Consider the following 26,510-nt stretch of genomic DNA (forward strand, 5'->3'; position numbering starts at 1 on the left):
CCACCGGCCCACCAGCTCGCCGTGCAAACCCGGACGGCCGGACCCCAGTAACTCAGTAAGTCTTCCTCTTCTCCTCCTCCTCGAGTCCTCGGTTCCTCCTCCTCCTCCTCCTCCTCTTCTTCTTCTTCTTCTTCCAATTTTGTATAATAATCAATTTTAAATAAAATCGGTTAAAATCGGTTTAAATGGTTAACCAAATTACCCGTTCGGGTAATTCGGTCGGGTCCGGTTCGGTTTCTGTGACCAATTCGGTCGGTTCGGTTAATGCTTTTATTTAACCGAAATTTTCGGTTAATTCGGTTAATTACCCGAATTTAGCCGAATCGACCGTTTGCTCACCCCTAGTTAGAAGAAAAATTAATCTAATTTGCTTTTAAGAAACTAAGTGGGTCGGGGAGAAGCTAGAGAAATTGAAAAATCAGGATCCAAACCTTGGTACACCGGAAGAGAAAAGTATAATAATGGGGTACGAATGATTGTGGACAAAGACTTAAAAGATAGTATTGTAGATATCAGGAGTAGGGGATGAAATTATAAAAATCAAGATGGTCTTAGGCTAAGAGATGATAAATGTTATTAGTGCTTATGCTCCTTAAGTAGGCTTAGCAGAAAACTTTAAGAGACAATTTTGGAAAGAGAATATATTCATAGGGACAAATTTGAATGGACACATTGGAAGGGAAAATAAAGGTTATGAGAGAATACATGGAGGATATGGATTTAGGGATAAAAATGAGTCAGAGGATATGATCTTAGACTTCGCCATGTCATATGGTTTTATTACAATGAATACTTGAAGTTAATAACCTTCAAAAGTAGACAATAAAAGTCAAAATAGATTTTTTCTTAACTAGGAGGGTAGATCGTTTATCACGTAAGGATTGTAAATTATCCCAAGTGAAAATTTAACTACACAACATAGAGTTTGTGTTAGATATATGTATTAAAAAATTGAAGAGAAAGGATAATATAAATTAGTGCAAGATAACTAGGTGGTGCAACCTAAAGGGAGAAAATATAATAAAATTTAAAGATAAAATGATCAAAGATGATGATTGGAGAATAGAGGATGGTGTAGACACAAATACTCTTTGGAGTAGGATAGCTAGCTCTATTGAAATGATAGCAAAAGCAATTTTAGGTGAATCAAAAGGAAGATTCTTGGATAGCAAAGAAAGTTGGTGGTGGGATCAAGATGTCCAAAAAGATGTAAAGATAAAAAGAATTGTATAAAACATTACAAAAATGTAGAAACATGGAAAACTTTGAAAGCTTAAAGAGGCGAGAAAAGATGCAAAAAAGGCCTTTAGTGAAGCTGAACATAGATCATTTAATAATTTATATGCTAAATTAGATACAAAAGAAGGGGAAAGACACATATTTAAACTTGTTAAAGTTAGAGAAAAAAAGAGTACGGAGTTAGGTAATGTAAAATGTATAAAAAGTGAGGATGATATTGTCTTAGTAGAGGAAGAAGACATTAAAGAAAGATGGTGAAGTTACTTTAGTAAGTTGTTTAATGAAAATCAAGTAGAAGGCTTAAACTTAGAATTGACAAAGGAGGAAAAGGCAAAAAATATGAGATTTATTTGCAAAATTAAAGTTAATGAAGTTAAGCTTTCATTAAAAAAGATGAAAAATGGAAAAGTTTAGGATCATATAACTTCCTAATTGAAGTTAGGAAATGCTTAGGTGATAATGAGATTATATGGTTAACTAATTTATTTAACAAAATTATAAAAACTAAGAAAATGTCATATGAATGAAGGAAAAGCACTTTTATACCTATATACAAAAATAAAGGAGATTCAAAATTGTAATAATTATTGTGGAATTAAACTTATAAGTCATACAATGAAATTGTGGGAAAGGGTAGTTGAACAACGATTAAGATTAGAAACGAAGGTCTAAGAAAATCAATTTACTTTTATGCCTGAGAGAAGAAGAGGGACTTCCATTTGATATTTGTTGACTTAGAGAAAGCATATGATAGGGTACTTAGGGAATTTTTATGGTGGGTTTTGAAAAAAAGGGTGTATTTTGTAGGTATATTGATGTAATTAAGGATATGAATGATGTCATGATGGCTAGTGTTGGGACAATGGTAGAGAGACTAGGAAATTTCTAATCACAGTAGGTGTACATTACACTGAAGCCATTAAGGATATGAATGATGGAGTAATGACTAGCGTTAGGACTATGGTGGAGAGACTAGGGAATTTCCAATCACAATAGGTGTACATCAAGGAGCTACTTTAAGCCCTTATCTTTTTGCTTTATTGATGGATGAACTTACTAGGAGTATTCAAAATGAGGTTCTATAGTGTATGATGCTTTTAGATGATATTGTTTTGATTTGTGTTTTAAAAGGCGAAGGCGTAAGGTGAGGCATTTTACCCTCCTTGAGGCGAGGCGTAAGCCTCAAGGCGTTAAGGTGTAAGCATTTTGGGACTGTATTTTTTAAAATAATTAATAAATAGAATCAATTTATATATAGTAAAAAATGAGAAAAAAATTTAGAATAATGGAGAAAAAAAATAAAATTATAATTTTTAGATATCATATAAGCCAATTTTAGATAACAAACACAAATAAAACATGTTAAAAAATAAACAAGAGCCACATTACCAAAAGAATAAAAAAAATCCAAATTAAAGCATCATCCAAAAGAATAGAAAAAGCCAAATTAAAGTCATCCCCTAATTTCTAAGTATATAAAACTAAATAAACAGAGGCAGATCAAATTGAAGGGTCCACGACAACTTGGAGGAATCGTTAGAGAGGGAGAAGGCACTGGAGGAAAGCTACGTAAACTTCGTCGAGTCATCGGAGAGGGAGAAGGAGTTGGAGGAAAGCTACGGAAGCTTTGTCGACTTGTCGGAGAAGACTGGAGGCTTCATAGAGAGATCTGAAGCTTCATCCGGAGGAATCATCGAGAGAGCAGAGGCTTCGTCAAGGCTTCGAAGAGAGAGCAAAGGCTTCATTGAGAGAGCAGAGGAGAATAAGCTTTGCGGGAGAGAAAAGGAGGATAGGGTTTCAATGCGTATGCCTTGAATCTGAGGCGTAAAAAGGCAAGTTTTTTTGCCTAATGCGTACGCCTTCTCGCCTGAGGTGTACGCCTTTGTGGACTTAGGCCTTTTCACTTACGCTTTGGTGCGTTTTAGGCCAAAAACGCCTCAAGGAGGCGCGCCTCAATTACGCCTTTCAAATCACTGGTTTTTATTAATGACTAGGGGTGGAGTAGAATCTAAGTTAAAATTATAAGAGAGGCTTTAAAATCTAGGGGCTTTATGATAAGTAGAAATGAGGCAAAATATATGAAATGTAATTTCAATCATAGTAGGAGGAATATTGGAAAAAAGGTTAAATTTTGTGGTGAAGAAATCAATGCACTAGTAAATTTTGATACCTTGAATTTATTATGCAAGCTAAAGTAGAAATTGTAGAAAATGTAATTGAAAGAAGAAAAGATTGGGAAAAAATATTTCTTTCATAATTTTGTTCTTACGTACAATCCAATATATAATACAATAACCTATTCTAAACAAGGAAACAATTTCCTATTGAATAATATCAAATCCCCCATAATTACCCACTTTCCTAATTTGTATTTTATTTACAAAGATATTCTGGGTTGACATTTTAACACTCCCCCTCAAGTTGGGTCATAAATATTAATCATCTCCAACTTGCTAATAAGATCATCAAAACTCTGTCGTCCCAAGCCTTTAGTGAGGATATCTGCAATTTGTTCCTTGGTTGGTACATAAGTCATACATATAATTCTTTCTTCAATTTTTTCTTTGATGAAGTGTCTGTCTACCTCCACATGTTTAGTCCTGTCATGTTGGACTAGATTAAGAGAGATGCTAATAGCTGCTTTATTGTCATTGTAGAGTTTGATAGGAAGGTTCACCGGTACCCGTAATTCCTCCAATAGTTTTCGTAACCACAATCCTTCACAAATTCCTTGAGCGACTGCCCTGAATTCAGTTTCAGCACTACTACGAGCCACCACATTTTGTTTTTTGCTTCTCCAAGTCACGAGATTTCCCCAGACGAATGTACAATATCCTGTGGTTGACCTTCTATCTTCCACTGATCCTGCCCAATCTGCATCTGTAAAGATCTCTATTTCCTTGCTTTCACATTTCTTAAAGAAGAGTCCTCTTCCTGGGGATCCCTTGAGATATCTAAGGATCTTGTATACGGCATCGAAGTGAACTTCCTTTGGTGAATGCATGTGTTGACTTACTACACTAACTGCAAATGCAATATCTGGTCTAGTATGTGATAGGTAGATCAGTTTGCCAACCAATCTCTGATACCTCTCCTTTTCTACTGGTTTTCCACAATCTTCAACCCTCTTTACTGTTTCTATCGAGGTTTCGCTGGGTTTGCACCCTAGCATGCCAGTTTCAACTAGGAGGTCAGTAACATACTTTTGCTGAGAAACACTAATCCCCTTTTTTGTTCTTGCCACTTCCATGCCCAAGAAATACCGCATCTGTCCCAAGTCTTTAACTTCAAATTCAGTAGCCTGAACCTTCTTCAATCTCTCCATTTCTACAGTATCATCACCAGTAAGGATTATATCATCAACATAGACTATTAGAATTGTTTTCTTACCTCCTTCAGATTGTTGGAAGAATAGTGTATGGTCTGATTGCCCTTATCGATACCCTTGATTCTTTAGTACCTTTGTGAATCTGTCGAACCACGCTCTCGGAGATTGTTTGAGGCCATATAACGATTTCTTTAGTTTACACACTCTGTTTTCTTCACCTGTTCTACTGAATCCTGGTGGTATAGTCATGTAAACTTCCTCTTCTAATTCTCCATTTAAGAAAGCATTTTTAATATCAAGTTGTTGTAGTGGCCAATCTAAATTGGCTGCTAGGGACAAGAGAACCCGAACTATATTTAAATTTGCCACTGGTGCAAATGTCTCAGTATAGTCAATGCCGTAGGTCTGTGTAAAGCCTTTTGCAACACGTCTGACTTTATATCTTTCAACTGTTCCATCATATTTACATTTCACTGTGAAAACCCATTTACGACCTACTGGCTTTTTCCCTTTCGGTAGATCTGTCAACTTCCAAGTTCCATTTTTTTCTAGGGCTCGCATTTCTTCCAAGACTGCCTCTCTCCATTCTGGTATTTCTAGAGCTTCCTAAATGTTTTTTGGTACTTTCATCCTGTCCAGATTAGAGACAAATGCACGATATCCTGTAGACAAGCTTTTATAAGACATGTATTTTGACCAAGGATATTGAGTACATGACCTGGTTTGTTTTCTGATTGCAATAGGTAGATTGATATTATCAGGTGCAGAATTATCAGAGGAAGACTCAATTACCAGATCATGATTATTCGGAGCCAGCACCGGGTCCAACGCTCTTGGTGCCTTAGGTATGAGATTCTCCCTCTCCTTTGTTTTCGGCTTTCTTGAGTAAGCCAATATGTCTGCGTTGTTTTGTTCTCCTGCATCTCCCCCTGAGGGTAAGTGTTTAGTTGTGTTTGAAAAATCGGGAAGTACTGTGATGGAAGACTCAATAGATTCAATAGATGGGTCAGGAAATGAAGTAACTGGAGTAACCGTAGATTCAATAGTAAAAGGATCAAAGAACCGATCTTCACTCCTCCATTTCTCCCCCCTGAAGAGAGGGCTTTGAGAAAAAGGAGTGGTTTCTAAAAAGGTGACATCAAGACTAACGAATAGTCGTTTTGAGACCGGGTCATAGCATTTGTACCCTTTTTGGGTAGGTGAATAACCAATGAAAACACATTTAATGACACGAGGATCCAATTTATCGCGGTGGTGTGCATGGACATGAACAAACGCAGTACAGCCAAAAATTTTCAGTGGGAGACTGGAAGGGAGTCGCGAGGTAGGAAAGTTTTCCTGAAATTTCTGCAGAGTAGTGACAAATGAGAGTGCTCGACTTGGCATTCGATTAATGAGATGTGTGGCTGTTAAGATGGCATCGCCCCAAAAATAATGTTTCATGTGGGTAGTAAACATTAAAGCTCGGGCTACTTCAAGTATATGTCTATTTTTTCGTTCAGCAACCCCATTTTGTTGAGAGGTATTCACACAAGAACTTTGATGAACAATCCCATGATCTTGAAGATAAGTTCCCAGGATGGTATTGAAATATTCCGTACCATTATTAGTACGTAGGATCTGAATATGAGTCTGGAACTGTGTATGAATCATGGTATGAAAATTGATAAAAATGGAGCGGACTTTAGTTTTGTCTTTCAGTAAGTAGACCTAACAAAGACGAGTATGGTCATCGATAAAGGTCACAAACCATTTTGTATTGGTGCGATTTAGGGAACGTGAGGGACCCCATACATCACTGTGAAACGTAGCAAATGGGCGAGATGGTTTGTATATGGATGATGGAAAAGAAGTACGACGATGTTTAGCAAGCTCACACACTTCACATTGAAACTTAGAGGCCATTTTATTTGAACAAAGAGAAGGAAACAAACGTTTTAAATATTGAAAATTGGGATGACCCATCCGTGAATGCCATAACAAAAGTTCACTATTTTTAGAAGTAGATGCAGAATCACAAATTGCAATATTACATAGTTCACTCAAACTTGCCTCCTCAAAGTAGTAGAGTCCCTCATACGCTTTAGCAGTGCCAATCATCTTCCCCGATGATAGGTCCTGAAAAACACAATGGGAGGAAACAAATTTAGCGGAACAATTTGAGTCTTTTGTTAACTGACTGATAGATAACAGATTGCAGGATAACTTGGCGACATATAAGACTGATTGTAAAGTTAAGGAATCAGATATGCAAATACTTCCTTTTCTAGCAACTGGTGAGAGAGATCCATCTGCAATTTTTACCTTCAAATTCCCGGCATATGGGGAGTAGGATGAAAAATATTGATGCGACCCGGTCATATGATCGGATGCACCCGAATCAATTATCCAAAAGCATTTGTAACAAGATGTGGTTTTTAAAGCTAACAGATGATTACCTCGATGAGCGAGAGAACCAGAGGAGGACTGACTCGATGTTTGCATTGATGAAAACATCTTATATAACTGATCCAACTGTTCAGGACTGAAGACACTGCTGGATGGGGTATCATTGTTCTCTCCTTGTGATCTTTTAGTTGATCCGCCAGTGTTGGCCTGGTACCCACGATTTTTGTGGTATTGTCTTGGTTTCCAGTCTGCTGGTTTTCCATGAATCTCCCAGCAGGTATTTTTTGAATGACTTGTTTTTCGACAATGTTCACACCATATTTTTCCTCTTTGTGGTTGTTGACTAGGTCCTCCTGGGCCTTTTAATGCAAGAGCTAAGGCATCCGGCCCAGCGTTCAGCCCATCTAATTTTTGGGCGGATCCATGTACAGCCGGGTCCAGCCCAGCGGATTCATTTTGGGGCCGCAACATTACCCGTCTCCTGTTCTCCTCCCGCCTGACCTCTGCGAAGACTTCTCGGGTTGAAGGGAGAGGTCGCCGGCCAAGGATCTGTCCCCTCACGTCGTTGAGCTCTCGATTCAGGTTGGCAAGAAACTCGAAGACCCTCTCGTTTTCGAGCCTCCTTCGGTATCGCGTGCTATCGCCGGAGCACTCCCACTCTTCGTCAATGCTCAGATCGAGCTCTTGCCAGAGATGACTCATCTCCATGAAATACTCGGTAACCCCTCTCTCGCCTTGCCTCATCTGCCACAATCGGGTCTTGATGTCGAAGATTTGAGAGTAACTTTCGCCATCGGAGTACGTCTCACGTACGGCCTCCTAGACCTCCTTCGCTGTCGGCAAAAACAAATAAATTTTTCCGATTGATGGTTGCATTGAATTGATGAGCCAAGGCGTGACCATGGAATTTTTAGACCTCCATCTTTGCAAGGCTACGGCGTCGGAAGGATCTGGTTTCCTTCGCTCACCGGTAAGGTAACCAAGCTTTCCTTTTCCCTCAATCACCAGTTTCATGGACTGAGCTATTCACGAAAATTTTTTCCGTTTAGTTTTTCCAATGAGAGTGGAAAGGCTGTGTTATCATTTGTACTCCCACCGGACGTTACCTCTGAATCGCCGGTGATGTTTGCAGAGGAGGTAGAGTCTCTGCTGTCAACCATTGTTTAGCTGGGTTTAAGAAACCCTAGCTCTGATACCATGAACGAAGAAAAGATTGGGAAAAAATATTTCTTTCATAATTTTGTTCTTACATACAATCCAATATATAATACAATAACCTATTCTAAACAAGGAAACAATTTCCTATTGAATAATATCAAATCCCCCATAATTACCCACTTTCCTAATTTGTATTTTATTTACAAAGATATTTTGGGTTGACATTTTAACAGTAATGCATAGAGTTAAAGTAGGTTGAGTAAAATAAAGAAGTGCTTTGAATATGTTGTGTGATCATGGAATATCCTTTAAATTAAAAGGAAAGTTTTATGTGACAGCTATAAGACCAACTATGCTATATGGATCAAAAGGTTGGATGACTAAGAAACAACATATCCAAAAAGTAAAAGTTGTCGAGATGAGAATGTTAAAATAGATGAGTGGTACCATTTAAATGAACATATTCGCAATAAGTTAGGTGTAGCTCTTGTTGAAGATAAAATAAAGGAGGAACGTCTCATATGGTTTGGGCACCTGCAATGTATGTGAAATAGTGCGCTAGTAAGGAAGAGTGAGTTGGTTACTGTGAGGAGTAGTTGAAGGGGTAGAAGTAGAATTCACATAACTAATGAGATAGTAAGGAGTTAATAGCCTTGAATTTGTTGAAGAAAATTGCCCATGGTCATATAAATTGACAGAAAATGATTCATGTGGCCGACTCGACCTAATGGGACTTAACGGTTGGTTTGTTGTTGTTGATGTTGTAGGGTGTGATAATTTAAAAAAGAAACAGGGGATATCTATTTGGAGTACAACATAAATAAAATTTCTGTCTTCATAATTCTTGATCATAATAAACTTTCCCCACCTCTTCTCAACTATTGGTTGTGATTTTCTCTTTACTTGAATGATATAGAGATGAGGGCAGGCCTTGGATCTGAAGTAAGGGGCTCCTTCGTGGCTGGTTGGTCATGGGTTTGAGTCCAAGGAAACAATCTCTCTATATAAAAGTAGGAATAAGGCTGTATACACTATAATAACCCTTCCCTACCTGCACAAAGCAGGGAACCTTGTGGCCTGGGGAAGCCATTTTTTTCTTTCTTTTTTAATGATATCGAGATACACATACACCTTGTTTATATTTCATCTCTTCAACAAATTTAGTAAAACCCTTTAGGCTTGTTATCCAAGAACTTGTTTCAGAAATACCATAATGAGAGGAGCATAGGAGTCTATTGCTAGATATTTGACCAAATAAGATAGTCCAATTCTTATAGAACCTATTACTAAAATTCTTGTAGAGGGGGATAGGGCTAAGTGAAACTGAAAGGGTTTTCTTTCCGTCTTTGATTTGTACATTGAGCTGGACATGTAGGACCAATAGCTAGCTGGGCACATGGAATGCATGTACCCTCTTGCTAGGTAAAAAAAATTAGGATTTAAAGGGGGCCCACCATCTTTTAAAAAATAAATTCTCATATTATATGCATGTGTGCGTGGGTGTGTGGATATATAACGTTGAAACATCTGAACATTAGATTGTTGGGGGTGGAGAGGGGTGACGGCCTGTGCCTGCCCACTCCCTTTGTCTTTGTGTAAGAGGAGTGGAATCTCATGGACATTGGAAAGAAGAAAAAGAAAGGCTGTCAAGCCAAAGAGAGAGTCTTATAAGGGGTTCGCCTTTGGTTCTTTCGCCCACTCATTTTGGTATTTGGGTTTGAAAAGGGTTTGTGGGTTTACAAATTGTGGGCAGCAATTGTTGAACTCTATTGTATAATTTCTTCTCAAATTGATAATAACTAAGCTCTTACTGGATTGCCTATGATGTAGGCCTATCGCTGAAACTTCTTTGTCGCTGAAACTTCTTTGTGTTGTGAGTTTAATTTTTCTTCTATTTCTATTATTTTATTTTGTGCCTTCAATAAGTTAGTGTGGGTGGTCCTTGTGGGCCAAATGGATTTATATATATTGCTGACCCCACCTTTTGAGACATGAGGTTGGTTGTTTTTTGTGACTTTCTCTTATTGTTTCATTTACTTTTTACTCTTTGAAGTTTGAAGTTTGAAGACAACTTGGTTCTAAAGTTGAGATGGTTGGAAAGAAGTTTCAACTTTCAAGCAGTGTTTGGCACCTGTATACATTTCGTCAACTTTCCAGGCTGTGGTGGCCTGTGTGATATGGAAATGCTCACTTTTCTTGAAGTTGCTTGCCTAGTTTCATTTCACTATTTTGTTTTTCGACTAATGGGTAGGATATGACTCTTGTTGAGGTCTGTTCTGTAGTTCCATTGCAAAATCCAATATTATGCAAATCACATTCTGCATGTGGCCCTGGAACTCTTGGTGACAAATTAGATTGATCGTACAAATCTTTGCAGCAAACAATGCTAAAATTTCTGAACGAGATCTATCCTTGTTGGTTCAGTTTATTATCAGGTTTGAATTGATTGCTTCCTGGTCATTACCCTCTTGTTCCATAGATATTTACCTTTAACCCGGCCTTGATGAGAGAACAGGTTACAGTGCTGATTGAGTTTCTAGCTTTTTTCCCAAACTTTTCTAATTTAATCTCCTGCCATGCTATCTGGAATCTCTCATCAGTTCCAGCTGAAACCATTCAAGTCAAACTGTTTGCAGCTTGAAGTGGCATCATTTTCATCACCCACATTTAAGTCCAGTTTGGCCGCAAAACAAGGCAGGCTATATTCTTGAGAGATTCTCTCGTTGTCTAGTTTAACCAAATTTGCTTTATTGTCAATTTGGAGGAGAAAATCGTTGCCCTCATTCCATCCTTTTAATAATTCATTAGAATAGCTGCCACTCCTGCTGTTGCCATTGCCACCGCCATTGCCCTTCTCTTCTTCTTTAAGTCCAACACTGATGGATAAATTGTCGGAACTTCTTTCAACATGAATCATTTTACTTTCCTTCAGGTCCTCACACCACTTTAGTTCAGGCTGCTGTAGTCTGGACGAGTCCACCATCTCTTTTGGCTCCAAGCATGAAATACTATTGTAAGGTCTTAAACCTGTCCTGCTATTGCGTGTTTCATGGTCCTCTTGAGATCCTTTGCAGGAGGTCAAGCAGCTATCTATTGAACGATTGGGTTGGGTTGCCTGTGCACGCTGGGGGCACAAACCCGACAGTTCTTTCAGCCCTGGAAATGCAGAATTCAGGCACTTAGTTGATACTTTGGACACCAATTCAGATAGCTGGACTTTGGCACCTTCTAGTCCCACTGTGCCTAAGTTTTGTCTTTCAAGTGTCTCCTGGGCTTTCTCCAACACAGTCTGTAGGTATTTCCCCTGAGCCTCTATCCGAAGTTGTAAATGTCGCTGTACCTAATCAAGTTCAGAACAAACTTTTCTCAACATGTAGCTAATATCCAAAGAAGACTTGTATTTCATAATCAAATAGGCCAGCTTTGACAAGCAATAATCACTTTCAGCTTTCTTTTATCAATGCAAAACTGCAAATACATATACCTAAATATAAAGTCGGATGCTGTGTGCATCTGCTCATAACTTATTGATGAAGGAATTTTTGTTAGGGCCCGCTTGGATCAAAGATTTTGTTTGGGGGAAGGAAAGGAAAAATAAGAATGAAATTAATTTTCCTTATATTCTCTCTTTATCAGATACTCTTAAAAGTGAAAACTTATTCTAATATGATTGAAAAATTCAGAAAACAAAATGTTAATGATGTGCAAAATAAAAAAAATTATTTGATTTTATATATTTTTTTATTTTCTTTCTCACTTTCCTTGTAACTAATTATGAAAATTAGTTTCTTTTCTATTTGCCTTCCCTTTCCCTAATGTTTTCCAAGTTTCGAACAAGGCTTTCAACTTTTTCCGCCACTGAAAATTTCTTCAGATGAAAACTTTGGAAATTATGGGCTCTTCATTTCCATCATTTTTTCACAAATAATTTCTGGAATGAAAAATTTTCCTTTTGTATAGTGTCAGATGCCATTGTCAATTATGTTTAAGAGACTTTAAAGTATATTTCATTTGCAAATCATGTACCTCAAGCTGCTCGTGTAATCTTCTCTGCACCTCAATTTGCATCTGTAGTGCTTCACTTATATGTAAGCTTCTGGATTTATGAATTTTAATTGTCAGTGCACAATATTGATCGATAGAAATACCAATTTGGAAAATGATTATATCTATGAAACAGAAGTTCAAGTAATGGTTTCTGTTTTCTCACTTGTTTGTTTGTGCCCCAATGATTGGATTGCTCATATGACTTCCATTTGCATCAGAAATCCTGTCTCCTGCAACTAAAACCATGCCTAAACCCAGTAAGTTAAATTATTTTTCATTCTTCTGCTGAATGGTTTTTGTACTTGTAAATATTCATTGGCTTTGATACATCATGTGGTTTCACTAACACATATTTATCTATTATATTTATTTAAGAAAAAAAAATTTCTTGCACATTCATGGGATGGACAGAACTTTTGAGATTGTTTTCTTACCAAATTTGTTGGTCCCGCTATTAGCTTGTCCATGGAGATTCTTACTGAGTCTGTATTTCTGCTAGCCAAAAGTTAAGAGTGAGTTAGCATGGCTTAGAAAACAGCCTCACACCCCACTTCCCCCCTCCCCCCACCAAAAAAAAAAAAAGAGAAATAGAGAAAAAAAAGATGCAGGTATCTTATTGTTGAGGAGTTGGCTTGGCTGCTCTTAGTACTGGTTGAGCTTATACTAATCACACCAATACTCGACATGGAAAGTCATGGCTAAAATGCTCAATGTTTTGGTATTTGATGAATAATAAAGAGAAAACACTAGAAAATTTAAAATGACCTTGCCTTTTTCTCTAAAGTGACTAAATGCAATTCTAGCCATGATTAGGGACACTTTGATAATCTAGCAAACTGGAATTTGGGAGAACCAACATCCTATTGGTGAAGGGGCTTCCAAAAGTTGATGGTAGAATTAGCATTTAACCTGAAGATGACTCTTTAGATGGTATAAGGTGAGTCCTGGAATTCCCATAAGTTTCATAACTGTCTTTGGAGTAGCCTCTGCACCAGATAAGAGTAATATTTGCGTCAGTTGAACTTTATTAATATATGGTCTCCTGTATTTCTTGAAGTTTATTGCTTTTACTCACTGTCTGCTCCTCCAAGCTGATTGACTGCTTCTATAAATCGCTCATGGAGATCTGGTGTCCATTTAAGTCTTGGTTTAGCGTCAGTTGAGAGGACAAGTCCTGATTCTCCGAGGCCGTTTGCACCCTGCAGAAATAAATGCCTTTCAGAAGGGATGGACATTCTTGAAGAAGGGTTGATGTTCTTTCCTTGGTGATGGTGATGGTACATCTTCTGTACATCAAAGCAACCAATCATGTTTTAGCCAAACGTTGAAGCACAAACAAGGAAATAATCTTATTCACTATGAGTTGGTTTTTACCTGGCAGCTCTTTTATGTCTTGAGTTGATCTGCAAACCCTGAAATTTGGAACGTTATTATGCAATTTTTATTACACTGCAATCCCAATTCCTGATACCCAGAAAAATAATACTTCGACTATTCCAACTTTCTTGTTCTTTGACCAACTCTCACAACTTAATGTGTGCTCTAGATGTCCTTATAAAGTAAATGGAGGAAAGGTTGGAGTTGGAAGTTCTAGTAAGGGAGTGTAGAATCTTGGGTGGAGCCGACCAATGACCCGACCCAATGCAATACTCACAGAGACTCAAAAGGAGATATTGTCCTCCTTGCTTGGAGTTTTTGTGGGCCTCAATTCCACTTTCCTTTCTGAGACAACACTAATTTGAATTCCTGTACACTACTAACTAAATTACTGAAACACCTCATATCTTGCAATGGGCAGAATAGATCCATGGAGTCTTTTTGTGTGCATTTGTGTTCGTCCATCTGGCAAAGGCAAGAACCTCATTCCCGGATATTAGAGAGGAATTTTCTGAGTTGGATTAGGGGAATCCACTCTCTCTGCTGTCTCGAAACCTTCAAACCTTCTTCCCCCCCACTTCAGCAATGAAGATTCTTATAGTTGCTATATGTTTGTCCTTATTTTCGAATTGGAGCTGTTTTTATGCTTGTCAATGTCCATAGTAAATTGATGATATTGATATTGGGATGTAATTCCAATTTATATGACTTCTATATTAGATGGTACAGATGGAGACACAAAAAATATCTTTACTGGTTAAATTTGGAGAATGTATGAGGAGATTCTGTTGACTGGAGCATTTGGAAACTTTGGAATTAGATACAAGAGAGGTGAAAAAAATGGAAGATGCTCCTTCTTTGGGGTTTGAAGGCAAGGAATGGAATTGAGGAATAAATTCTACTTTGTCTCCTTTAGTAAGTTTGGTACTTATTCAACCCTCACAGATAAATTAGAAGGAGAGAGGCCCAAACCTTTTTTTGTTCTTCAACTAGCATATGACAGCCGACCCCAACGAATCTGAAGCTCCTGGGACCCAGAGAAAAACAAAGTAAAAAGAGATTGTACTTGCTTCCATACTTGCAGTTGATGAAAGATAAAAGTTATGAGCTGGAGAGGACCCCTTGTCTTGCCCTTGACCCGTCCCTGCATTGCCTTTAGTGATTCTGTGATATGAATCCATACACACTGCTAATTGTGTTTGATTAATTTTTGTCTTTATCTTTCTTCTTTTTTTTTTTTTTTTCATTTTTTAATTAAAAGCTTGATAAGTATATGTGTGTGTGCATATGCACATAGACATACTCCCATGCATCCACAAACACAGAAAGATATCATTGCACAATCATAAAAATAGGTGAGCCCTTGCTTAATTATGCTCATATATATATTTGGAAGATCTGGAATCAGTTATTTTAGTTTTTTAACTACTGGACACATGTATGAATGATATGCACTCATGTTCTAACGTTACGTTTGGTTTGCAAAATGGAATGGGGAAGGTAGCTATTGTAAGAATAGTGATAGTTTATAAACAAAAAGATGATGCCATTTTGAGGCAAATTACCATGATATTATTCCAACTGACATGGAATGGCTTGGGGATAAACATTCTCTATACAGTGGCTATTACATTACTATTTTATTCCATTTTGCGGACCAAATGTAAAGTAAATTCATCTCATGAAGTGTTTTGTATACTCCTTAAGCCTCTAGGAAAAAGCCATCCCTGAAGACCATGTAGTATATCTACTCTAATACTGGAGTTCTATATGGAGGTACTGTTCTCAAATTTGATTCTATAAGCTATGCATGAGTGAACATGCTCTTTCTTTTCTTTTTTTCATAATAAGAATTTCCTGCAAGATGATTAGATGATTTTTGGATATAATCAGGAATTATACTCTCTCTCTACACACAGAATAATATCTATATAATCAACAGGTCACGCAGAATAAATTCGTACATGTATCAAGCTATGGAGGCCAAATCTATCCACTCACCATTAATTCTACTAGATAGAGAAATCGAACTTATTAGAAAATGAGGACACAGCTGATACGCATTTAAGGAATGGTCAAGAAATGTTCAAAACAAGCATTACCAAGCTACTTAGAAATGATAAGAATTTTTAATATATGAACAAAACCTCTAGATTAGTTTTATTATTCTTTTTAGGAAGATCAATCTATTCTGATATGTGAGGCTATTTTATGCAGTTTGGGAGAATCTGTATAAAAGCCTTTACATAAAGTGTCAAAGCAGAATTCCTGAATAGATTGCTGGCCATGTGGATAGGAATAACTTCAACAATGGCCATGATTTGGAGCTTCTAAGTTATAACAATAAGTTCTCTCCCTGGTATATAACATAATGCTACCTTTTGAATCTCCTAAGCTTTATGATTTGTAAAATTGTGATATCAAGGATTTTCTTTTTGAGCTTGGATGCCACTTGGTGGAATCAACAAATGTACTGTAATGGTATACATACAACAGTGAGAAGCCAGAAGGCATGGTTCAGCTGTTTTAAAATTTTTTATTTCTAGTTCTTTTTTAACTACAAGTTTCAAGTGTGTAATATGTTGATCTATATGACATTTTAACAGGCAGGAATTCCCATTTGAGAGCTGAGTAACAAATCATTCTGCTGAAGGCTTGTTTGGATGATGGTCTATTTTATGGAACTGGTATTTCTTTTCCCCCCCCAAAGTTTTTACTTTGAAGCGCATTAAATTCTTTCAGGATTTGTCACTATTATTATTATTCCTCACCTAGAGAGAGAGAGAGAGAAAAACATGGATTGTTGGTCTTTCTTGTACTTGCATTCCCTTTAAAGTGGTTTATACTTGTATAATTTTTTACTTTTTTGCTGCTAAACTCTCCCTTTTGAGGACAAGCAGCTGCTCCCAGGACGAAGCACATCACATAAATACTATGTGCATATAATGAGAATCATGTTGTGGACTGGACTGACTAATCAATTATGCTGGGAGACACGTGTAAGGCATTTGTTGGTTGTGATCTGTTGACCACACTGTGAGGGCTTTGGCTGAAATAATTATTATTATTATTTTAAAATAATAATAAAGAAAAGCTGAGAAATGACCACGGAATAGCATTCCTTGTATAGTGTGGGGGCAGGAAAAAGAAAGTGGGGGGGATTCCTATTCCAGGGAATGGAATGTGAGAATCATTTTAACTGGAACTAATAAAGCCTAAAGCTAGTGGGTGGTATTCTCAATTCTCAAGTCAAGAATTTTTATTTTTTGCGTAGGTTATTCTTTTTTGCCCAAAGCCACAAAAAATGGGTTCGCACTTCCCATCCCATGCCCACCTATCCTCTCCCAATTCAGCTAATTTAGTTAAGATGCCTTTCTTCAAACATTCATGATTAATTAATGAATGTGTGCGCCTGTTTGTCTATACAACTCTTACCATTCTTCATCCAACTCAACTTTTACCATTCTTTTGAATTCATGAATAGCTGACATGGATTAAGGGCCAATTTGTTTGGCCACGTTGAATTTTGCAGACCAGCTTAGAGTGACACTCGTGATTAGCCTCTTGTCTAGTCTTCAAAGCACAGAGGAAATTTTTTTTTTGGGTTTTTTTTTTAATGCCTAAAATAAAATTTGCCTAGTGTTAGAGCCTTAAGTTTTGTTATCCTAATATGTGATTTTGGTATTTGATTATTAGGTTGGAGCTAAGGATGGTTAGCCTGAATGCGATTGTACGGTTTTCTTGGGGATGGTTTCGGCATGTCACTGTAATGTTGTGGTTGGTCCAAATAGTTCTAATTGTGGTGTTATCGAAACTAAGATAAAGGATCATTAGATCCTTGATGGTTACTTGTATGTGATCACAAAAACTTCGTAGAATGATTCTTGATGGTACACTAGATGTGTGTCTTACCTTCCCCAGTATACCCTACGGAGTGCTCAAAGGCAGATTCTTGACATCTTCAAGGGGTGGCTTGGACTTTCATGTGGGATTGGGTGTTCCACGAATGATCCATTTGGGAATGGGATTGCACCAATCTCTCTAGTCGGAGGTTTGGGTATACGTTGTTCTTAGTTGTTAGTTGTATGATCGGACGATATTATCTAAGACCCTGATTATGTTGAGGAGATGAGAGTTACCTTCAATACTGGTGGACGTTAAGTTATTTCTCCTTATCGTTCAAGTTTAGGTTCTTTAGTGATGAGCTTACTTGGTTCAAGCAAACTTGTGTTGTGAAACTTGACTTGACCATGAGGTTAGACACTCGAGTGTTTCCTTAGATAAAGATGAGTATGATTGGATTGGATTGGGTGTAGTCTTGTTGTTGCATGAGCGCGACTCTTGACACTTTAGGAGGATTTTGGTAACGGTGATTTATTTTGGCCATTGAGAGTTCCATGTTTGTGGCACCTAGTCGATAGATGGATTAGTTCGTTCAGTGAAATGTGGATGGCCACCCCAAACATGGACTATGGAAGCTTTTCCCAGCCAAATCCACTTTAAGGTCCTATTTGGTTGTCATAAATAATTTTTTTATATATAGTTTTCTAGAAAATTGTCAACATGGAGCTTACTTTCCAATTTTTTAAAATTAGTATCAAGAATTAAAATTTTTATTGTTGCTTTCAATGTTTTCTTACATGCATACACATAAGAACCTTAAAGGGCTCATTTGGTTATGAGAAATAGTTTTTATTTTTTATTTTTTATTTTACTATTTCTAAAGAATTATATAAGCACAACTCATTTTTTCAAAATTTTAAATTTTTAGTAAGAATTAATATGGATAACTCTGCAACTTAATGTTTAAGGGTATTCGACTTGAATAAAGGGTATCAGACAAAGAGAAGAGGATGTTGCAAATGATATTCCCAAGTTTGTTTGGATGAAGGGTACTCATTGAAGTATGCCAATGGAGAAGTTTGGGAGGGAGGCTTGCTTTTATGTGTGGGAGTCTGAAATTTTTGGTGGAGACTGATCAAAACAACAACGACGACGACAACAAGCCTTTAGTCCCATTAGGTGAGGTTAAGTATATGAATCATTTTTCACCAATTCACTCGATCGATAATGTTTTCCTCTATTAGATTAAGAGCTATTAAATCCTTCCTCGCTAACTAATTTCAAGTTATTTTAGACCTATCCCTACTTTTCATATAAAAAACAATAACTAACTCACTCTTCCTCACAAGTGTTCTACTAGACTTGTATTTCAAATGCCCAAACTATTGAAGTTGCTTCTCCTTTATCTTGTCTTCAATCGGTGCTATGCCTAAATTATTGCATTTATGCTCGCTTTTTATTTTATCTTTTAATGTTGTACCACTCAGAAACATAATATCCAAAAAGTAAAAGTTGTCAATATGAGAATGGTTAAATGGATGAGGGGTATAACATTGAAAGATAAATTAAGGAATGAACATATTCGTGGTAAGTTAGGTGTAGCTCCTATAGAAGATAAGATAAGGGAGGGACGACTCAAATGGTATGGACACTTGCAATATAGGCCTTATAATGCACCTGTGAGGAAGAGTGACTTAGTTACTGTGAGGGGGCAGTAGAAGGGGTAGGGGTAGACCTAAAATAACTTGAGAGGAGATAGTGAGTAAGGATTGAATATCCTTGAATTTATCAAAAGAAATAGTCCATGATCGCATAAATTGACGGAAAAGGATTCATATAGCCGACCTCACTTAGGGGGACTAAGGCTTGGTTTTGTTGTTGTAATGTTGTACCACTCATCCATCTTAACATTAACATTTCAACAACTTTTACTTTTTATACATGTTTCTTAGTTGTCCAACATTCTAAATCGTAAAAGCATAGTCGACCTTATATCCGTCTGATAAAACTTTCTTTTTAATTTCAAGGGTATTCATCAATCACACAACACACCTGGTGCATTCTTCAACCTCCACTCCTACTATTATCAATCAACATGATATCATCTGCAAACAACATAAAGGAATCTCATTTTGAATATTTATATTAATTTCATCAATTACTAAAGTAAAAAGATAAGGACTTAAATTTGAACCTTGATATACCTATTGTGATTGAAAAATCTCTAAATTACCCTCTTATAGTCCTAACGCTTGTCATTATTTTATCATATATATTCTTAATGACCTCAGTATATCTATTGTAACCTCTCTTCTTTTTTAAGACCCACCACAAAATTTCACTACGTACTCTATCATAAGTTTTCTCTAGGTAAATAAAAATCATATGTAAGTCTCTTTTTTTTTTCCCTAAACTTTTTCATTAAGCTTCTTAAAAGATCAATAGCTTCTGTTGTTGATTTCCCAAGTATAAAATCAAATTGATTTTTTGAAATTTTAATTTCTAGTCTTATTTTATGTTCAATTATCATTTTTCATAATTTCATTGTATGAGTCATAATCTTAATTCCACGATAGTTATTATAGTTTTGAATAATGTCTTTGTTTTTGTACAAAAATACTAACATACTTTTCCTCCATTCTTCTAGCATTTTCTTGGTTTTATAATATTATTAAATAGATTAGTTAATCAAATATTTTCTTTATCCCCTACATAATTCCAAACTTCAATTGGTATTTTATTTGATTTTATAGATTTTTTGTTTTTCATTTTTTTAATATCATTTTAACTTCAAGAACTCTTATTTTACGAATAAATCTCTTAATTTTAATTTTATCCTTATTTGTCACTTCCTAGCTCAATCTTTCATTTTGGTTTTCATTAAACAACTTATCAAAGTATCTTCATCATCTCTCTTTTATGTCTTCTTCTCTAGTTAAAACATTATCATTCTCACCCGTAATACATTTTACATCACATAAATCTTTGCATTTTCTTTCTCTAACTCTTAACAAGTTTATAAATGTCCTTTTCTCATTCTTTTGTATCTAGTTTAGTATGTGAAGTATCATAAGTTTAATGTTTAGCTCCACTAATAGTTTTTATTTTATTTTATTTTATTTATTCTTGCCTCTTTATATTTTTCAAGATTTTCTATATTTCTACAATTTTGCCATTATTTTTATTTATTTCTCTTGCCTTCTGTAAACCAGTAATTGTGTGAATAAACAGAAGTTCTGCCGTGTTGCATATTTCAGATCATAATACCTCGGTTCTACATTTTTGCCATATTTTATATCAAATTCTTTTTATCTTAGCGACTTTTTGGACTTCTTGATCCTCCCACCAACTATATTTACTACCGAGTATCTTTCTTTGGACTCACTTAAAACTTCTTTTGTTATCCTTGCGATAGAATTAGTCATTTTACTCTAAATAGTATTTGCATTTACCTTATCCCCTACAATCCAATCATACTCTTTAATCATTTTATCTTTAAATTTACTATATTATCTCCCTTCAAGCTCCTCCATCCATCTAATTCTTTTGTGTTGATTTATGTTATTCTTCTTCCATTTTTTTTAGTATGTATTCCTCATACTAGGACTATGTTATGTAACCAAACTTTCACCTGGGATAACTTTACAATCATTATAAGAAAGACGATCCTCGTTTCTAGTTAAGAAGAAATCTATTTGCCTTTTATTATGTCCATTCTTGAAAGCTATTAAGTGTTCTCTTTTTATAAAACAAGTATTCAATATAACCAAATCATAATATATGGCAAAATTTAAGATTGTATCACCAGCTTCATTTTTATCTCCATATTCATGACCTCCATGTATCTTTTCATAGCCTACATTATCCTTTCCAATTTGTCCACTCAAATCAACTCCTGTGAATGTCTTTTTAAACGTTAGTATCTCATGTAAAATACTATCCATATCTTTTCAAAATTGTCTTTTAAGACTTTTTGTTAAGCCTATGAGGGAGCATATGTACTAATGACATTCACTATTTTCAAACCTAGAGCTATCTTAATTTTAATTATCCAATTCTTTATTCTTTTAACATCTACTACATTATCTTCTAGGTCTTTATCTATAATAATTTCCACTTTGTTTTATGTTTTTATTTTCCAATGTACCAAGTTTAAATCTTGATTTTTCAATTTTTCTAACTTTCTCTCCTACCCTTTTTGTCTCTTGAAAGCAGATTGAGTTAATTTTTCTTCTAAACATTATTTCCATACTTTTGCCTGTAAAAGTCTCTATAGTCCAAGTTGCTAATCTAATGTTAGTTTTTTGTGTTAACTTATTAGTTCTCTCCCTTTTATATTGATTCAGTCTATTCCCTTGACTTAGGTGAGTTTGGTAAAAATTTATGACAATTAAATTTGACAAAGTTTTTCGTTGGCACTCAGCTGCATAACATAGCTATTCCTTTATCCAGACTTAGGATAGACACTGTGTACACAGATAAATTATATTATACAAGGTGAAGATTTTTTTTTTTATTTTTACAAACTTATTTAACATATAAATCACACCCTACAACCAGTAGAATGATTTGATGCTTGTCAAATAATAGTGGGGATGTTTATGTGATTCTCATTAATTGTGGGGATTGGTGGTTTAGGAAAGACCACACTTGCTCAACCTGTTTACAATGATTTGATGCTTGTCAAGTACTTCGATCTTTAAATGTGGGTGTGTGTTGCTCATTACTTAAGTAAAAGATATAATTTATTTTTTTAAGAACAAAGCAAAAAATCTATTTTGGTTGGCCAATGAATCTTTTCTCATACTTTTTACTCTCGTCACTTTAAAAACTTTAGAACTACCCAAAAAAGGAGGAAAAGAAAAATAAAATAAAAATTAGAGGACTTACTTGATAGGTCTATGTCCTTCACTAACACCTTTTTGCCCTTTTTTGTGATTTTGCATGAGAGTTCTACTATTAAAAAAGTTTCATGTTCAAGGCTTTCCCTTTTTGATGGTCAACTACTACACACTTCACCTTCAAATTGAAAATTTTAAGAAATGAACCTAACTATTTATGTTGAAAGTTATCATGATTATCATTAAAAATTTTAAATGTAACAAGCATTTGAACAAGGTCATTCTGCATTTCCAAGTTTCAAATTGAGATAAAAAATTTTTTTTCCTACCGTATGTATGCTTATGTTCAAAGAAATTACATCAGTTGTTTTTATGCATCTTTCATTTGCATATTGGGAGTTCTGAAACTCAATGATTATTCTTTAGAGATAGGAAATGTATTGTTTTGAACAATGAGGATGATAAGAAGTGCTTGTGTAACACCCCAACCCGACACGTGGGCCCGGGATGCTACTTTAGTGACGTTTGTGTACCCGATGTCATAATTATTATAAATAAATGCAGCGGGAGTAATGAAACATTATCCAAACATACATTACCAGAGTTCTAAGTTTCCTTTATACAAAAAGGTTTCCAAACACCCATATTACAACCCAACCGAAAAAGGACAACTAGTTCGGTCCATACAACCATAATACAAGTCCAGTGACTTACAACATAATTTACATACACCAGAGCTCATACAAATACTCACAAAAGAGACTTTTCCAACTTCCACCCCTTTATCCTGCAAAGCACGATTCCTGTTGTTTCCTAAAAAGATGATTTGTATATTGGGGTGAAACAATTCTTAGTAAGGAAGATTAAGTTAATATCAGTGTGTGGCCAACATGCATTTAATATTTACAGAAAACATTCGTCCTTCATTTAACCAAAAATAGCCATGTTAAATTGTACTCACTTTTCATAGTTGAAAATGTTTGCCTTGTTTCCATAGTATAAACAGTTTAGTAAATAAGTAATATCATTTACATAAATCTATAGATATGCATAAAAGACAACCCATGGTACGGGTCATGCGGCCCGAAAGCTGGACTAAGCCTGGGGTGATTAATCCAGACTAAGTCAAACATACATCTATATCTAACTCTGACTACGCAGACATCCGCAACTTGCTTGCGTGGTTCTGATTGCGCTACTACATCCTGAAAGGCTAGACTTCCAAGGAAGGTACACCCTCTATAGAGGCTAATCGATTGAAACCACCCTACACTGCTATCTAGAACAGTGAAGGCGCACATGGCCAAATACTAAATCTCTAGGAACAGTATCGTGCTCATAACATACTGGTCCTCATGGTTCCTAAAGCATATCATGCAATTTAAGTAATAAAAACTGTATTTCAAATCATTTCATATAAAGTCTGTCATTTAATAACTCTCGGCCCTCGACCGTCATATAAAACTCAGCTCATAGCCGTTAAACATAAACATGGCCCTTGTGGCCTTAAATATAATCCTGGCCCTTACGGTCGTCATGAAAAACTCGGCTCACAACCACTATATAAAATCCCTGTGTTTTCATAAACAGTTCCAGTATTTTACAAACATTCTAAATTTCAGTTATAAAATAATACCTATATAACATTCACTTGGCACAGAGGTTTCAATATTTGAACATAGCCCGTAGGCAACCAAGAAAACATAGTATATTCGGTTTAGAAGATAAAACCAAACTTCCCACCATTCGCTTTTACTCAAAATAGTATAACATATATCCTAGATCTAAAAAAGGTTCTTTTGAACAGTCGGTTTTCGAAGCATCAACTGAAAACATAAATATACTTACACCAAAAACATTTCAAACAGTTCAAATTCGTTAAAAAGCTTACTTAACTTAATCCCCTTACTTGATTCTGAAAAAGAAACCGAAACGGACGGAAAAACCCAAAACCCTAGCATTTCGAACTGGTAGAAATACGAGATCCTATGAGCTGGGAGGAGAGAGAGAGTGAACTGGGAGTAAGAGGGAACCCGTACGAGTCTTATAGTAAAGAAACCCCGAAACCCTAGCTGTAACGACCTGCTTTTTTTTTTCACATATTTTTTTTTTTATATATATATAAATAAATTATCATCACATCATACATCCTAGCTCAGCAGGTCACAATCCACCTGGGCCCGTGGGCACCAGGGATATAACAAAACATACAGCAGAAGCCTACGCAGCAGAAAGTATAAAATCATATACATCTCATCATAATGTGCATAACACATACCAGAGTCACTACAATTACTATCTCACAGTATATACATCTCAAAAATGAAATCTAGGGACAATCCCCCACAAAACCTAACTGTCCCTACCAAAAACTTACCCTTCCAAAGAGGGCAAACAACTGATCTAGATCAGCGGGGCTTTTCCCGCTCTCCTATCAGGGGCTCCTGAAAAATGTATAAGATTTAGGGGTGAGACACCTCTCAGTAAGGGAAATAAACTAATACCAGTGTGTGGCAACATGAGTATTCTGTGTTCTACATATACCCTACATAACATATTCAATACTGTTTATCAAATATGGGAAAACATATGCATATCAACACATAGCAGAATATACTGCATTTTCATAAACATATCTCATCTCATACACTAATAATAACATAAAAACAATCCCGGTAGGTTAGCTGGCTGTTGTCATGTATTACCCCCACATGACTGGGTTGTGTGGCCCGAAGGCGGGACCTGACAATGGTTGGCCGACCACTGCCAAGTCAAACAGTAGTCTGTAGGTCCGATGGGTCTACCCAGACTGGTCCGTACACCAGGGGCGATAACAGCACACTTCTTGAAAATAACCACATCGACCATCCAATCTTACACCACTCCGTACAGCGGCGTTAACACAGATATCATGATCACGAAGACCATGGACACATAGCAACGGTACCGTGCAAGTCCTAGCCTAGACCAAGCCAACCAGGTTCTGATATCATATACATATACTAAAACCGTGATACATAAATATCTCATATCATTTATTTTCACATCAATCATATCATTTCACATATATACGTGTATCATGAAAATCATCGGCCCGTACGCCGGTATTACACATTTTAACATAACACGGCCCGTACGCCGGCAAATCACATAGCACAGCCCGTACGCTGGCAGACCACATAGCACAGCCCGTACGCCGGCAAATCACATAGCACAGCCCGTACGCTGGCAAATCACATAGCACGGCCCATACGCCGGCAAATCTCATCCACATAGCACGGCCCATACGCCGGCAAATCACATATATATATAAAAATATCTCGGCCCTTATGCCGATTTTCCATCATAGAAATCCATATCGTCCCCATGCCCAAAAAAAATAGTATTTCACAACATTTTTGTACTCATGCCACACTAAACAATTTTCTACATATTCAACATATAATCATTTAAACAGTATTTTCCAAATATAAATCACATATATAAATATATTTATTTTTCCTGAAACCAGATGCTATATATATATATATATATATATATACATACATTTTCTCAAAACAAAACTAGCTTAGTTTATCCCCTTACCTGATTCCTGAAAAGCCCCTAAGAAAATCTTCCCCGTACACACAAGGTTCTCAACTCAACACCCTCAACTTAGGGATGATTCCCAATGTTCCCAATCAATACCCTGGAACTGAAAATTTCCAGTATTAAAGTTCAGTATTTTTACGCGTATATTACTTTCTTCAACTGTCAAAAATCCAAATATTGAATATAAAGCCTTACCTTGGATTTGGGATGAAATCCAACTACGTTTTCCTGACGATCCGTTCCGGCAGACTTGTAGAGAACTTCGCCAGGAGCGTCGTGGTGGTTTCGGTTTGTCGATCCGGCGTAAAACTAGTCCGGAATCGAAGAGAGAGAGTCGTAGGAGAGAGAGAGAGAGAGAGAGAGAGCACTTCCAAAAAAAAATACAAGCAAGCTTCTTGAAGAAGCTTGTGTTATTTTATATATATATATATATATATATATATATATATATATATATATATATAATAGTAAACCTTAATTACAGTATAGCTTCTTGAAGAAGCTTTCATACTTTATATATATATATATATATATACACACACACACACACACACACACACACACACATATATATATATATATATATATACATGCTTTAATATTTATGTATATATATATTTGTTCCTATTCATTTTACTTGTTAATTTAATTAATTAATTTTATTTTATTATTTTATTATTATTATTTTTTAAAATTTT

At 36.0% G+C, this 26,510-nt stretch overlaps 1 protein-coding gene and 2 long non-coding RNA genes across 5 annotated transcripts; 1 reads left to right on the forward strand and 2 right to left on the reverse strand.

Moving 5' to 3' along the window:
* Positions 1-10,395: 10,395 nt before the first annotated feature.
* LOC131165011 (myb-related protein 2-like) lies at positions 10,396-13,687 on the reverse strand. Of its 3 annotated transcripts, none has more exons than XM_058122621.1 (7): positions 13,535-13,687; positions 13,236-13,446; positions 13,070-13,146; positions 12,595-12,652; positions 12,324-12,396; positions 12,140-12,209; positions 10,396-11,453 (listed from the first exon to the last, which is right to left on the reverse strand). In XM_058122621.1, exons 2-7 carry the CDS (start codon positions 13,441-13,443, stop codon positions 10,710-10,712), a joined length of 1,230 nt encoding a protein of 409 aa, XP_057978604.1. In that variant the 5' UTR covers positions 13,444-13,446; positions 13,535-13,687; the 3' UTR covers positions 10,396-10,709. The 3 variants fall into 3 exon arrangements, with proteins under 3 accessions (XP_057978604.1, XP_057978603.1, XP_057978602.1); XM_058122620.1 differs by having other exon boundaries at positions 10,396-11,447; positions 12,324-12,408; XM_058122619.1 differs by having other exon boundaries at positions 12,324-12,408.
* Positions 10,511-16,396, forward strand: LOC131165012 (uncharacterized). The gene is made up of 3 exons (XR_009139390.1): positions 10,511-11,408; positions 12,379-12,417; positions 16,144-16,396. It is a non-coding gene; the product is annotated as an uncharacterized LOC131165012 (long non-coding RNA).
* An 8,213-nt stretch (positions 16,397-24,609) lies between these two features.
* Positions 24,610-26,108, reverse strand: LOC131165013 (uncharacterized). Its single transcript, XR_009139391.1, has 3 exons — positions 26,008-26,108; positions 25,807-25,915; positions 24,610-24,665 (listed from the first exon to the last, which is right to left on the reverse strand). It is a non-coding gene; the product is annotated as an uncharacterized LOC131165013 (long non-coding RNA).
* Between the last annotated feature and the right edge of the window lie 402 nt (positions 26,109-26,510).

This window comes from Malania oleifera, chromosome 9, assembly GCF_029873635.1.
Source record: "Malania oleifera isolate guangnan ecotype guangnan chromosome 9, ASM2987363v1, whole genome shotgun sequence".
NCBI lineage: Eukaryota > Viridiplantae > Streptophyta > Magnoliopsida > Santalales > Ximeniaceae > Malania > Malania oleifera.

Coding starts and splice junctions, on each gene's coding strand:
- LOC131165011 (XM_058122619.1), bottom strand. CDS start 13,443: ATGTACCATCACCATCACCAAGGAAAGAACATCAACCCTTCTTCAAGA. Junction 12,409..12,594: donor TAGCGGGACCAACAAATTTG/GTAAGAAAACAA, acceptor TACTGGGTTTAG/GCATGGTTTTAGTTGCAGGA. Junction 11,454..12,139: donor GATTACACGAGCAGCTTGAG/GTACATGATTTG, acceptor GAACTTGATTAG/GTACAGCGACATTTACAACT.